At 36.1% G+C, this 13,646-nt stretch overlaps 1 protein-coding gene across 1 annotated transcript in view; it reads left to right on the top strand.

The window, feature by feature from the left end:
* Positions 1-11,055, top strand: part of sntb1 (syntrophin, basic 1) — a 42,108-nt gene extending 31,053 nt beyond the window's left edge. The window contains exons 5-7 of the mRNA XM_051131875.1: positions 2,184-2,380; positions 7,126-7,316; positions 10,480-11,055. Of these exons, the coding sequence (XP_050987832.1) occupies positions 2,184-2,380; positions 7,126-7,316; positions 10,480-10,572 (481 nt within the window). The 3' untranslated portion in view covers positions 10,573-11,055. The remainder of the gene's footprint in view (positions 1-2,183; positions 2,381-7,125; positions 7,317-10,479) is intronic.
* The last annotated feature ends 2,591 nt before the right edge of the window (positions 11,056-13,646 follow it).

Below are 13,646 nucleotides of genomic sequence, written 5' to 3'. Positions count from 1 at the left end.
ATTACTGCAAGGGATAGTTTTGAAGTCCAAGTTTAACTGGACCGCAGCCCAGATCTCACTCTAGGGCTGATAGGGCGGTTATCACAGGCTTGGTTGGCATGTGCTAATGTTTTGTTGACCCTGAGATTGTCCAAAATGGCAAAAAGTATTGCCATGCTTTTTTAAAAACTTTTTGGAACTTATTTTGGCTTGACTTGCTCTGTGAAATCTCAAGTTTCTGTCAAGCCGGGCAGCCCCGCCAATGGTGAAAACTTATTGGACCAAATCCAATGGCAGTATATAGAAAACAGTGTCCGCCCACTTTTTCAGCAGCCTTGGCTCCTGTATTTTTCCCATGGGGTGAACTCTTCGTTAAAGAGTTGTAAGCCATGAACAAAACCAACCAGCTATGAGGTGACTCAGAACATTAGAAAAGTATTTGAAAATTGGACAAAAATAGGACTTCAGTGGGGATCAGCGGGTTGAAGGTCCAAATTGCAGTTTCAGTGCAGCTTCAAAGGGCTCTACACAATCCCAGCTGAGGAATAAGAGTCTTATCTAGCAAAACGATTGGTCATGCATTACGTAATCGCATTGGAAAGGTCACACAAGATGTAGGCGGAAGTACCGACCCAGAGTTTACAAAGCGAACGTGCAAAGAAAGTCAAACTCCCTTTACAAAAAAGATAAAACGGTGTCAGACCATTTTGAAGTTGGAGGAGAAAGTTTGAGGTTTTTTGCCCTACCCTACCTTTATGAACCAAAGTGCACAGACGAAGTACTAACCACGTGTGACCTTTCCAACATGATTACGTAATGCGTGAAGTCATAGACGCATTTCACTAGAGCAAGACAAGCGTTTGTGGTTAAAAAGTATATACATTTTATTTATATATTTTTTAAGCGGTCGATTGTTTTGCTAGATAAGACCCTTATTCCTCAGCTGGGATTGCGTAGAGCCCTTTGAAACTGCACTGAAATGGCAATTTGGACCTTGCATCGTGTTGATCCCCATTGAAGTCCACTATATGGAGAAAAATGTTTTCCTTAAAGGAGAAGTTCACTTCCAAAACAAAAATTTACAGTTAATGTACTCACTCCTTTCTCATCCAAAATTTTTTTTTTAATTTTAGGATTTTTCTCTATATACTGGACTTCAATGGTGCCCTGAGTTTGAATGTCCAAAATGCAGATTAAATGCAGCACCAAATGGCTCTAAACAATCCCAGCCAAGGACGAAGGGTCTTATCTAGCAAAACGATCGGTTATTTAAAAAAAACAAAACAAAAAAAACAATTTACCTAAAATCTGCCTGAACTGTTTTTTTTTTTCTGGTTTAAGACAGTTAGGGTATGTCGAGAAACTCCCATCTCATGTTCTCCTCCAACTTCAAAATCACCCTACATCGCTGTTTTACCCTTTTTTTTGATTTTCTTTGCATGTTCACTTTGTAAATACTTTGGTCGGTACTTCTGCAGCAATGTAGCATGATTTTAAAGCTGGAGGGGAAAATGAGATGGGAGTTTTTAGACATACCCTAATTATCATGAACCGGAAAAAAGTTCAGGCAAACGAGACAAGACGAGCATTTGAGGTTAAAAAGTATATAAATTGTAAATATTTGTTAGAAAATAACTGATTATTTCACTAGATAAAATTCTTCCTCAGCTGGGATCATTTAGAGCCATTTGGAGCTGCATTTAAACTGTATTTTGGATGTTCAAAATTGGGGGCACCATTTAAGTCCACTATATGGAGAAAAATCCTGAATTGTTTTTCTCAAAAACCATAATTTCTTTACGACTGAAGAAAGAAAGACATGAATATCTTGGATGACAAGGGAGTAAGTTACTGGTTACTGTGCAGCAGTAACCAGACATACTCCAAACGATGCTTTGGAATATGGTTTTGGTAAGAGGACCTCATACCAATCACAGAGAATCCTCCCGACAAAAAGAACAACAACAGTTTACATAGCATAGGAGCATGGCAAATGCAACATGGCTCATTACATCACTTTTCTATAATGGAATTGGTTTTTCATATGTGCAATTCAGCAAACTCCCCTTCTGTTACTGGCAAAACAAATTTGGTTTTTGATTACTTCAGCTTGTTCCTCAAGTCATGGGTTATAGTGGTTATTACACATCTTCTTTTTTTCCCCAGAGATTTCCGTACTTATTCTGTTTTTTTTTTTATTGTAGGCTGGTGCATTCTGGTCCAGATAAGGGTTCACCACAGCCTGGTGGCGAGTTGTGTTTTGCTACACGGACAGGAACCAGATTGGGTATTGAAGCCCACCTGTTCAGGGCAGAGACCTGCAAGGACCTGTCGCTGTGGACCAGGCACATAGTCACTGGCTGCCACGCAGCTGCTGAGATGATCAAAGAAGTCACTACCAGTAAGTGCAAATCCTTCCTCTTGTTCCTTTCCAAAAGGAGGTTTTACACTGATGCCAAAAAATAACTATATCTGGATCCCTAAAGAACCTTTCATGGAACCACAGATGCCAGTAAAGAACTTTTTTTGTGATATTAGCATGAAGAAAAAAAAACAAAAAAACTGTGCACAACAAGGTTTTAAAATGAAACTCCTCAAGTCTAAAATAATGTACCAGTATTATTTGTCATTTATTTACTAGGTTAATTTAAAAAAAAAAAATGCTATAGGTAATCACAGCGTGCCGATGTACAGCCATATCGCACTGCTATGAGTGTGATATTGAGCTTATACAACAGTTGAACGGCACAAATTTGTGAATACATAAGAAACCAAAAAACACTCTTTTGGGCAGAATTACTTCCTTTCACCATGAATTTAAAACTCAAGTTGACTGTTTAAAGGAGAAGTCCACTTCCAAAAAAAAGATTCACATATAATGTACTCACCCCCTTGTCATCCAAGATGTTCATGTCTTTGTTATTTCAGTCATAAAGAAATAGTTTTTTTGAGGAAAACATTTCTGCATTTTTCTCCATATAATAGACTGATATGGTGCCCCGATTTTGAACTTCCAAAACGCAGTTTAAATGCGGTTTCAAACAATCCCAAATGCGGTTGTAAACAATCCCAGCCAAGGAAGAAGGGTCTTATCTAGTGAAATGATTGGTTATTTTCACACAAAAAATAAAATTTAAATACATTTTATTCTCAAATGCTTGTCTTGCCTTGCTCTCCTTGAACTCTGTGTATTCTGGCTCAAAACAGTTAGGGTATGTAGAAAAAATCCAATTGTATTTTCTCCCTCAACTTAAAAAATCATTTCAAAATCATCCTACATTGCTGCAGAAGTACAGACCCAGTCTTCGCAAAGTGAACATGTAAAGAACATCAAGCACCCTTAACAAAAGGTAAAACAGTGATACTGGATGATTTTGAAGTTGAGGGAGAACATGAGATGGGAGTTTTTCGACATACCCTGACTGTCATGAACCAGAAAAAAGTAGTCCAGGCAGAGTAAGACAAGACAAACATTTTACATTTAAAAAGTATATAAACTGTATTATTTTTGTAGTATGAAAATAGCCGATCATTGCACTAGATAAGACCCTTCTTCCTTAGCTGGGATCATGTACAACCACATTTGGGATCGTTTGAAACCGTATTTAAACTGCATTTTGGAAGTTCAAAATCGGGGCACCATATCAGTCCATTATATGGAAAAAAAATGCTGAAATGTTTTGCTCAAAAAACAATTTCTTTACGATTAAAGAAGGAAAGACATGAACATCTTGAATGACAAGAGGGTAAGTACATTATATGTCAAACTTTGTTTTGGAAGTGGACTTCTCCTTTAACAGCTGAGCCCAAGCCTCTGTTACTAATTCGAAAACGTCACTTTAGAACTAGTAACGAAGGACCGTTGAGTTGTACTACTGTATCAAAAACTCACTGTATTATGTAGAGTATTATGAGAGAGAGATGGACTGAGTGAGTGTGATTACCTGCATCTGATACAGCATTCATTCTTCAGCTCAATCTCATACTCGCAATAAAACATTAGTTTGAGTATCTGCTGAGGAAAGTCATATCTTTGTCGTACTGTCCTTTCATCTTTTAAGGGTAATTTCCAATGATGAGATTTTGCTCTCAGCCAAAGCTCTGGAATAAAATAATAGATTAACAAGACCAAAGACTGCCCCTTAGATTTACCCAAATCAAATTATATCTCACGTTTAATCACTATAGAGACATCAGAGCCAGTGGCAAATTCCAGAAGAACTGACCGAGGTGAGGCTGCTTTCGATGGGTTCATGAGCGATGAGTGGCTGTTGACGCCCTTGAGCTCACATCTCCGAAAACGTCAAAGCAAATTTTCAAATAGACGTTATCCTTATTAACAAAATTAACCTAAAAACACTTAAAACTACATCCAGTGACACAAAAACAATATTATTAATAATTATAGTGAATTTGGGCACCACCATGACACTTGCTGTGAGAAATACCGCAAACAGAGTGATTCCGCTATCACTAGAATATCACACTCCTCCCAGCCAATCAGATTTGAGGACTAGAAAAAAATAGTTGCATATATAATACATTTTAAGTTAAAAAAAATATTAAACACAACCTTATGTCAAATGTAGATTTGTGAGTACTTGCAAGCTTATAAATACATCACAGCCGTTTGAGGTTGCGGTCCATGGCTCCAAACTGTACTGTGCTGAACTACAATATTTCTGAGTTTTGGATGTGTGTTATTCCTACTGAAGTCATTTAAGTAAAGAGTGTATTTTTAGAATGGAATGCCATGGCAGAGTTCCTGTGTGGTCTCAATGCAGCAGGCGAGGGGCACCGAGCAAAGCATTATGGGAATTGAAGCTCTCAAGCAGTCCCTGAGCCTGGACTGATAGGAAATGTATCTGCCATCGCTGAACTTCATGCAACCCCTTGAGATCATTGCGCCTTATTTGGACATTTTGCGGTTTTCCCCTTCTGTCAGATATTTTCGCTATTCTGAGATCAGGCTTTGAGATAATTTCTGCTTAACCTACAAAGCTGAAATGGCAAGTAGGCCGAGATTACACTGAGCAGTGATTAATGTTGATTTTTATTGTCATGAGTTAAGCATGTTAACAGTTCTGTGAGGAAAACTTCTGAACGAAACACAATAAAAATAGACTTGACTTTGTTACAACATGTCAGCCTCTAATTAATACTTTTGGGAAAACTTGATAATTACTTGGAGTTCGTAGGAAAGAGCAACAGATGCAGATCCTGTCAAAACAAACCAGACCACTTTGAACACGTTAGACTAGATTTGACATATTTGTTCCCTTAAAAAGATACTGTTTGCGTCAGAATCTTGGAGCTGCTCCACATTTGGGATTTTATGGGAAAAACCCGTTTGGCAGCTGATGCGCACCTACCTGTGTTTAGTCTAATCTTATAATCTGTTCAGAGAATTTATGTGACGTCATATATAATTTTTTTTATTGCTGACCACAAGACTAATTCTGTTTTAGTCTGTAATGATAAAAATAGTCACAAAAATGATTTGAAACAAACCTAAGGCCAAATTAAGAATACAATACAGTATTGTTATAGATTTAGGTTGAACTTGTGTGGATGAGTATAAAAGATGGCTAGTAGATGTTAAATGCTCTGTGTAATTGTTTTGCTGTTAAAATAAATAACATTGTGGCTCTATGGCTCTTACTGCATTCGTCTTTCATGTGAGCAGCCCAATACAACAACAATTTTATGGCTCTGTTTATGTGTGTAGTATCTGTAGTTCTGCTTAGATGTACTTTAATGTTTATGCTTTGTGAAGCACCTTGTGTACTGACTATAAGATTATACAATGTCATTTTTTCAATAATTTGATAAAGATATGCCTGGATGGGCCCATGAGGAACACTAAACAGCTTACAGTTACAGCGCAAATCTACTGTAGTTAAAAGCTGAAAAAAAGGCAGTTTGTGACCAACAAAAAAGCCCATCTGGTGGGAAAGAGTCCCTCAGTTCTGAAGATCAAGCTGTTTTGCTGGGGATAATGTTACAGTATTGTTAAAAGTAACATGGGAACGGTAGTCCAAAATCCCCTTTTAGCAGCCCCTCACCCAGAGTACGTAATTAATAGGTGTTTGAGTATTTAATGTCAGTGTAATTCCAATGTAATGGGTAAATTGCAGAAGAAGATGCTTTTTCATTGCTGTGATGATCTAATCAGCTTAATGGACTGGGCTGTAGCCAGAGCCGAGGGGTTTCTCAGAGATACACAATGTGAAAAGAACACACTAGCCTTGCAATTACCCGGTCAAAGAGAGATTCGGGGAGCTTTATTGGGGCAAATGGAGGGAACGGCAGAAGTGGATCTCTGGCGTGCTCACAATAGACACAGTAACAGTAGGTTTCCACGCATCCTGTGGTGCCTGATGAGCTGTAATTGAATGTATCGCAGGGGTGATACTGGATACATGAAGTCCTGTGATGTATTTGATGAAACTAGGGAGGTATTGAGCGGAGATTACTGGTGATGAATAATGTAGCAATTATCGGGCGAATCAAAGGACATTTATCTCACAAATGGAATCCTTCTTCATTTTATTCGCACCTTAATGGAATTTGCTTGGATTGATCAAGCAGAACGGCAGTTCCATTAGTACTCAAACTTGTATTTATTTATTTGTTTTTTTATTTGGATTTTCATAGTACTTGTAAAATATATTTTTATTACGAATTACCTGAGTCTTCAATATCAGAAATGTGAAAGCATCTACATGAATAATTCAGTGAACTGGGCAGAATTTTATCCACTTAAAAAAGTAACTGCACTAAAAGGACAATTGAGATGTTTCAGATCTAATAATCATAAATAATAATAATAATAATAATAATAATAAAGAAAATTCTATAAAATGTCTACTTTTTAAAGAGGTAGTTCACCCAAAAATGAAAATTCTGTCATTAATTATCCTCATGTCGTTCCAAACCTCTAAGACCTTTGTTCATCTTTGGATATCTTAATTTGTGTTCTGAAAATGAACAACATGAGGGTGAGTAAGTAATGACAAAATGTTCATTTTTGGGTGAACTATTCCATTAACCTTCTGGTATGACAACTCCAAGTGATTTCTTATGTTAATCATGGTGGCTGTATTTAATTTAGAATATTCTTTGTTTTTGTGTTTGTTTGTTCAGGTTGTATGTATCAGGGTCAGGACTGTCGGTTGGTAATTCACTATGAGCGAGGTTTCTCTGTCATAGCGGATGGAGAGGACAGCTCTGTGGCACAGCCTCTTTTCAGTTACCCGTTTGAAAAGCTGAAGATGTCTGCTGATGATGGAGTACGGATCCTCTATTTGGATTTTGGTGGGAACGAGGGTGAAATTGTGAGTAAAGTTTGGTTCATTCAGCATCAACAAAATTAGTCATCGAAGCGGAGAAAGCTGTCATTGGGAACTATTATTTAAAGCTGTAGTCCCTAACTTTTGGCACTCTAGTGGTTAATAAACAGAACTGTGTGCGTCTTGCAGAAAAACATTGTAGCTGGAGCTACTTCTCTTTGTTTACATCTATGATGAATCACGCAGGTACTGGGCTACTCCGCAGCAGGTCCTACCAGAAACAGTCTAAAATAGTTCAGGATAAGCCAAAAACAGTCTGGTAAATGGATTCGTGATGTACTTGACATATATAAGTTTTGAACACAGAAAGTTATAGACTGCGTCTGAATTCAATGAGTCATTTTCATCACTAGTGTTCATTGACATCTTAGTGTGCCATTATTATTAAAAATATAAGTAAATATTGCTTTTTAATACTGGAGATATGTATACTGCTGTTAAAAATTGAGGATAAAATTAATACTCAACATAAGTGGCTATAAAAGACTTATATTGTTACAATAAATAATTTTTCAAATAAATGCTGTTCTTTTGAACTTTCTATTTATCATATGCGTACAATAGAATGAACAACAGAATGAGTCAATGATAAAATGAGTGACAGAATGAGCGAATGATAGAATGAGCGAACAATAGAATAAGCAAACAATAGAATTAGCAATAGAACGAATGAGCGATAAAATGAGTGAACAATAGAATAAGCAAACGATCAAATTAGCAATAGAATAAGTGAACATTACAATGAATGACAGAATAAGTGAACAATGGATGACAGAATCAGCGATAGAATGAGCAAACGATAGATTATGTGAACAACTGAATTAGCGATAGAATGAGTGATAGAATAAGTGAACAACATAAGGGAACGTAGAATTAGCAATAGAATGAGCGAACGATAATAAAAGACGGAATGAGTGAACAATATGTTCAAATAATGAGCTAACAACAGAATAAGTGAACAACAGAATTAGCAGTAGAATGAGTGAACAATAAAATAAGTGATAGAATGAGTGGACGATAGAATTAGCAACAGAAGTGAACAGTATAATTAGCAGTAGAATGAGCGAACGATAGAATGACAGAATGAGCAAACGGTATAATGAACGTCAGAATGAGTGAAGATAAAATAAGAGAGAATCAGCGATAGAATGAGTGAACAATAAAATAAGTGAACAATAGAATTAGCACTAGAATGAGCGAATAATAAAATAAGTTAATGAAAGAATTAGCAGTAGAATGAGTGAACAATAAAATAAGTGATAGAATGAGTGGACGATAGAATTAGTGAACAATAGAATTAGCAATAGAATAAACTAACAGTAGAATTAGCAGAATGATAGTAGAATTAGGGAATGTTAGAATGACAGAATGATAAAATAAACGATAGAATCAGCGACAGAATGAGCTAACAATAGAATAAGCGAACAGTAGAATTAGCAATAGAATGAGCAAAAGATAGAATGACAGAATGAGTGAACGGTATAATGAATGACAGAATAAGTGAAGATAAAATAAGAAATAGAATCAGCGATAAAATAAGCAAACGATAAAATAAGTGAACGATAGAATTAGCACTACAATGAGCGAACAATAGAATATGTGAACGATAAAATGAGCGACAATGAGCTAAAAATAGAATAAGCAAATAGTAGAATTAACAATAGAATAAGCGAACAATAGAATGAATAACAGAATGAGTGAACAATAAAATAAGCGATAGAATCAGCGATAGAATGAGCGAATGATAGAATTACCAATATAAGCTAACAACAGAATGAGCGATAGAATGAGCGAACAACAGAATAATTGAACGATAAAATTAGCAATGGAATGAGTAAACAAAATGAGCGACAGAATGAACTAATAGAAAAAGCAAACAGTAGAATTAGCAATAGAATGAGCAAACGATAGAATGAATGACAGAATGAGTGAACGATAAAATAAGCAATAGAATGAGTGAACGACAGAATTACCAATATAAGCAACCGACAGAATAAGCGATAGAATGAGCGAATGATTGAATTAGCTATAGAATGAGTGAACGATAGAATGAGTGATAGATTGAACTAACAATAGAATGAACAAACAATAGGATTACCAACATAAACGAATGACAGAATGAGTGATATAATTTCTGAACAATAGAATGTGAATAGAATTAACGATAGAATGAGTGAACGATAGAATGAGTAATAGAATAAGCTAACATTAGAATGAGCGAATGATAGAATTATGAATAAAAGCAAACAACAGAATGAGCCATAGAATGAACGAACAACAGAATTAAAAATAAGCGAACAACAGAATATGAACGATATAATTGATGTTGATATAAAGAATGATAGAACGATAGAATGAAGGACAGAATGAGTGAACAATAAAATAAGTGATAGAATGAGTGGATGACAGAATGACCGATTGAATGAGCAAACAGAATAAGCGAATGATAGAATTAGCAATAGAAGCAAATGAAAGTATGAGCAAACAATAGAATAAGTGAGAACTGGCGATAAAATGAGTGAATGATAGAATGAGCGATAGAAGTAGTAATAGAATGAACAAACAGAATTAGCAATAGAATGAGCAAACAGAAGTTGATGGAATTAGCATTCTGTTTAATATTAATTCTAAAAAATTAGCATAGTTTCTACAAAAATATAAAATATTAAGCAGCACAACTGTTTTCTGCATTGATAATAATAATAAATGTTTTTAGAATTTTAGAATGATTTCTGTAAAGTATTATGTCACACTGTAGTAATGATGCTGAAAATTCAGCCTTGCTGAAGTTAATTTCCAAAATTACTGTTACATGAATATAAAAGAATAAATACTATTTGCATTACTGGTTAAAAATATTTGATTAAAATTATTATTTGAATGGCTGTTTTTTTTATCCAGTTACACTGCAGACAAATACAGAGAGACTCATTTATTAAATATCATCAGTACATTATATTTTTAGCTGTATCGCTCTTAGATGAAATTCTTCAGAACAGGAAATGATGCATGTCTGAACTTACACATGGCTCATCTCTGAAAGTTCTTGTGAATGACCTGTCTGATCATGATTGTTTTCTTCAACATGTGTTTATCACATCAGGAACTTCCCTTATTTGCTTAATACTTGTTTTTTTTCTATTCACAGCAACTGGACTTGCACTCCTGTCCCAAGCCCATTGTTTTTATCCTCCACTCCTTCCTATCTGCCAAGATTGCAAGATTAGGATTGGTAGCCTGAGATTGAACTGTGAAAGACTGAAACAGTAACGTGACTTATTCCAACACGGAGAAGGGAAAACCGGAACACGGCGGAACTCGCAAGACTGAACGAGGGCGACAAAGCAGTATCGACGCTGTAGCAAACCAGACCTCGAATGATTTTAATGACATTTCAGTAATGATAAACTATGTATTTTTCAGAGAAATATTAATTATAGTGAAACACAATTTCACATTGATTTTCTAAGATAAAAATCAAAGTATATAATGAACACTAACTTGTGATTGGAACTAAAAAAATACTCAAAGTATTGTTTTAGAATCCAATACAGCAGAGTATTCAGCACTTACAATGCCATTAACTTCTATATATCAGGAGGGAAGGCGGCCATCTGTATGACAGCTGTCTGAGTAATTACATCTGTCTGGCAGCTAATGTGGATTAAAGAAAGGCTAGTTTAAACCTTGTTAATGCACATAAAAGTTAAACAGCCTGAAAACAGTCATCTCGTTTCATTTCTGGTGCTTTCACTGATACTTGAGCAAAATCAACAAGAACGTTCTAGAGCGCCAGTCATCAAAGAGGCGTGTCAACAAACTGTCTGCTTTCACAAGGCCTTTGTGACAAAAGGGGAAAATCGAGACAGGGTCAGCCCTCCCCTTCAGAACTGTATCTGTTTTCAAAGACAAATGGAGTTTCGGTGACTTTTACAAAAAGTCTCACTCAGAAAATCTGAAGTCCTGCTTTAGGAACTTCTGACATGCAACAGAAATCTTTAGTAACGCTGTCACATTTGTGTAGTTGTTTTTAATATTCATCAAAAGGATATTCTCCATTCTTGCGTGATGTGCTTGCATGCACGCTAGCACAACAACTATTGTGAAGGCTCAGATTTTCTCTCATTGGCCTGTGGTCATATTTAGCTTCACTGTGCAAACACACAAAGGCCATTGAAGAACTCTGGATGTCAGATTATAAATTAGAGCGCTTGAGAGTTTTCATGTTTACCAGCAATTAGTGTCCATTGTCAGGCGGTGAGCGTTCCCAGAGCACTGCTCCATTGTAGGGGTTATGGATTTGGGGACAGCAGGGCCCCTGTGGCACAGCCTTTGTCTCATCTGTGAAACCGTCTCTGCCACATTCCAGCACACATGACAGATCCAGGAGTCACGGGGGTGAGAATAAGGTTTCGAAATTAACGATGAAAATTCTGTCATTTTCTCACCCTCATGTCGTTTCAAATTCAATCAGAATACAAAAGATATTTTGAAGAATGATTCTATCCGAACTGTAGAAATCAATGGGGTCCAAAACTTTTAAGCTCCAAAAAGAACATAGAGGAAGTGAGAAATCATGCTGCGTTCACACCCTGTAATGGGAATAATGACTAGATCACATCCTCAGATGCAAAATTATGCAATTCTTTGGCAGGACTATTAACGGTAAATTTGTGTAATTTGAGTGATTAATAGACAGAACCACAATACAAGTAACAATAGCTATGTTTACATCCAAAGTTATGAATTAAACTTTGAAAATTTGAATATCGCATAAAAGATTTATGAATACTATGAAATATGTTGCGTGCCTTATTCTGTGTAAAAAGCCACGTCATCTCACAGAAGGATTCATTTCAAACACTCAACTGAAGTTATGAAGTGAGTTTGGTGTAAAAACATGTTATTACATGTGGTATTTTCATGTGAATTCAGATGAAGCAGCAATTGACTGCACAGAGACGTAGTTCACTGAGAAGCTGTGCAAGCAGCTGTCATTATAGCAGAGCCATTTCTTTGATTTCATTATTGCGCAATATAGCGTAGCTGTGTAGTAAATGCTGCTACATCTGAAAGCACACACTGGAGATTTACTACTGATTACTTCACTGACAAAATATGCATGACAATCGCCTTCGATTAATCATGCAGCACTAATGCGCATTAAGAAATGTATTCAGTAAAACTGTTTCCATCATAGTTTATGCACGTTTTCTTATCGGATAATACATTTATCCTACTTATCCTAATTAATGTGCATACGTTTTTTTATGCACATTTTTAAAATTTATCCAGTTTTTTATGCGATATCCCAAAATGCGCATAAAGGCAGGTGGATGGAAACATAGCACGTCTATGCAAATGTATGTTATTAATACACTTGGTTATTTAAAGGTTCTATAGCTACGTTATACTGTATGTCTTTAACTTTTCAAATCATTCTTCCATTAACACATAAACAATAGCCAATTGTAGGAATTAAATAAAAATAGTATGAAAACATAGCTACAAGCAGCAATTACCAAGGTTTTAAGACAGCTGAGTAATTATAGACATTTTAAAATGTTAAACTGTCTGAAAATCATAAATAAAAACCACTAGTAATATTATTTAATGCTTTAAAACATCCCAAATTAATGTGATGTGGTAAACGAGGTGTTACAATGACACTGTTCGGTACCAATATGTGAAAGAATTGCAGAAAAACAGCCTTAGATCTATTTTGGCATTTTTGATATCTCCTGACCACTAGGTGGCACTCTGCTGAAACTGTTCAGGACATGGTTGTCATACACTTCAAGTTTGGTCTGAATAGGATAAAGCATTGAGGAGATGTGCCTTCCCAATGGGATATATCGCCCTCCAAAGGAAACTTTGGAGTGAAAACAATCATGGCCACCATATTGAAGGGTCGTTTAAAACGAAGTGCTCATAACTGGCTACTTCAAAGGGCCCTTCGGAATGAAGAATTTCAAATGGTACAACTGATGGACACTTCGGGCCCCCATGATCCTTAGCACTGATTCTTTCAATGATGGGAACTTTAAGAAACAGTTGTTGGTCCCCTACACCGTTTAACCCTTCGAAGCTCTCACTCCGGAGGGTAAACCCTTTGAAGGGATTAGAGCATAGGGATGAGCCCTTCCGAATGGAATGCAGGGATAGCCTTATGTTCACATTGGCAAGGTGTTTGTTAAACTTATTTGTGCATTATTTGTTAATGGTTGAGTCTATCACATGAGTTCGAAAAAGTCGTTTTTTTTTTTTTTACATAATATCAAATATTTAACAAATGGTTTATTTTGACAGCGGTGA

Source organism: Labeo rohita, chromosome 16 (genome assembly GCF_022985175.1).
Source record: "Labeo rohita strain BAU-BD-2019 chromosome 16, IGBB_LRoh.1.0, whole genome shotgun sequence".
Lineage (NCBI taxonomy): Eukaryota > Metazoa > Chordata > Actinopteri > Cypriniformes > Cyprinidae > Labeo > Labeo rohita.
This window is presented reverse-complemented; position numbering and strand designations above follow the sequence as displayed.